Here is a 1,721-nt window from a genome sequence, read left to right on the forward strand (position 1 = left end):
TACTGGCTATAAATAGTGTACATGGTGTAATTACTGTGCTTGGTGTTACTTTACTTGGTGTAGTTGATGTCGTTGTTGTTATTAGTGGTTGTGTACTAGTTACTGTTGTTATAGTTTTTGCTGGTTGTGTTGAAGTTACTGTTGTTATAGTTTTTGCTGGTTGTGTTGAAGTTACTGTTGTTGTAGTTGTTACTGGTTTTGTTGTATTTCCAGCAGTTGATGTACTTACACTAGTTGACGAACTCCATGAGCTTGCTACGAACGCTGAACCTTTTGATCCTCTTGTACCTTCAGGTACCTTCTGACCTCCTGGAGGTATTTGATCAGAATCACCTTTATCGCTTGCGGGGATAACAGGTACTGTCTTAGGATTTGGTTTCTCCGAACTTTTGCATTTTTCTAATTCAGTTATGAGAGATGTTAACTCATCCTTATCACTACAAGAAAAATAATCAATACCATTCTGTGATGAAACAGTTAACCCTACACAACGCATATCCTTATATACATCTTGTACTGGTTTAAAACTCTAAAGATATGTTAAATAATTATCGCACTCCGTACTATTTTCGGAAGCACTAACTTTTTCAATTTCTTCAAGATTTTTAAAATAAATATACGAAAATGTCCTATTTTTAATTCATTTAATTTAAAATCAATTATATTTTCCGGATTACATTTGTTACTTAAATTTGAAATTTTAATGACTGTCCATGCCAAAATAAGGTTATCAAAAAAGGTTACATAAGCAATCTTTGCAGATTTGTTAGTAAGAATTTCACTTATTTGTTCACATAAGCAATAACGTATGTAATTGCAGTAATTATTACATTCGGAATCACCCCCTTGACTTAACTTATCTAAATGACGTACTATTTTAATGCAAAGGTCTTTGACTTCTCTAGGTTTGGAACTTAGATTATTATCGATTCCATTAAAAAGTTGATCAAAATAAGAAGATTAACCAAGTTCTGAAAAGAAGTCTTATTCATGAATTTTATGCAGTGCTACAGCTTTTGCAGCTTCCTACTGATACGAATCATGAAAAAATTAACAAAATAGTACGAATTCTATGGATCTCATAATAGAATTTTTCTTTTGTTTTAAGTCAAAATTCTTATGTAATTTGTAATGTACAATTAAAGACTTATATTCATATATACAACGTTTTCACAGGAAATGTCGTCATTTTTTTGCACATAATTTGAATACAATAAAACATATTATATTTTTAAACTATGCACATTAACATAAAATAGGAACTATATATAATCTTCCATCGATAAATTTTTACTCAGAATTATTCATTATTCGCAGCACACAAAAAAGCGTTCAGTTTTTGCCACTCAATTTTAAGGTAATTAGGAAAAAATCGCTATTGTATTATTCATAATAAAGGAAATTACTACTATTAAATATCATAAAGTAGAAAAAAAATGCCGCAGATTAAGGCTCAAACTAAATATAAACAATAATATTGTAAATCCTAAAAGATTTAATTCATATATGTGTTATATATTTATCTTAACGATAAGTAAAATAAATTATTTAAAATATATATTTTGAAATATTTATTTTTGGTTTTCCACGAATTTGTAAATATTTTTTAAAGAAAATTATAATGACTATAGTTAAAAAAGTTTCTATTTATGACAGAAATATGTTTTTTTTTAGAAATATATTTATAACATAAATATGATGTGTTCATATTTTCCATTTTT

At 27.8% G+C, this 1,721-nt stretch overlaps 1 protein-coding gene across 1 annotated transcript; it reads right to left on the reverse strand.

Moving 5' to 3' along the window:
* Nucleotides 1-263: 263 nt before the first annotated feature.
* Nucleotides 264-1,043, reverse strand: PCYB_003670 (CYIR protein; the record flags this gene model as incomplete). The annotated part of the gene is made up of 3 exons (XM_004227788.1): nt 264-529; nt 565-913; nt 1,012-1,043. Coding segments are annotated over 3 exons (647 nt in total), but the record flags the coding sequence as incomplete, so codon positions are not given.
* Nucleotides 1,044-1,721: the final 678 nt, after the last annotated feature.

Source organism: Plasmodium cynomolgi, assembly GCF_000321355.1.
Source record: "Plasmodium cynomolgi strain B DNA, scaffold: 0338, whole genome shotgun sequence".
NCBI lineage: Eukaryota > Apicomplexa > Aconoidasida > Haemosporida > Plasmodiidae > Plasmodium > Plasmodium cynomolgi.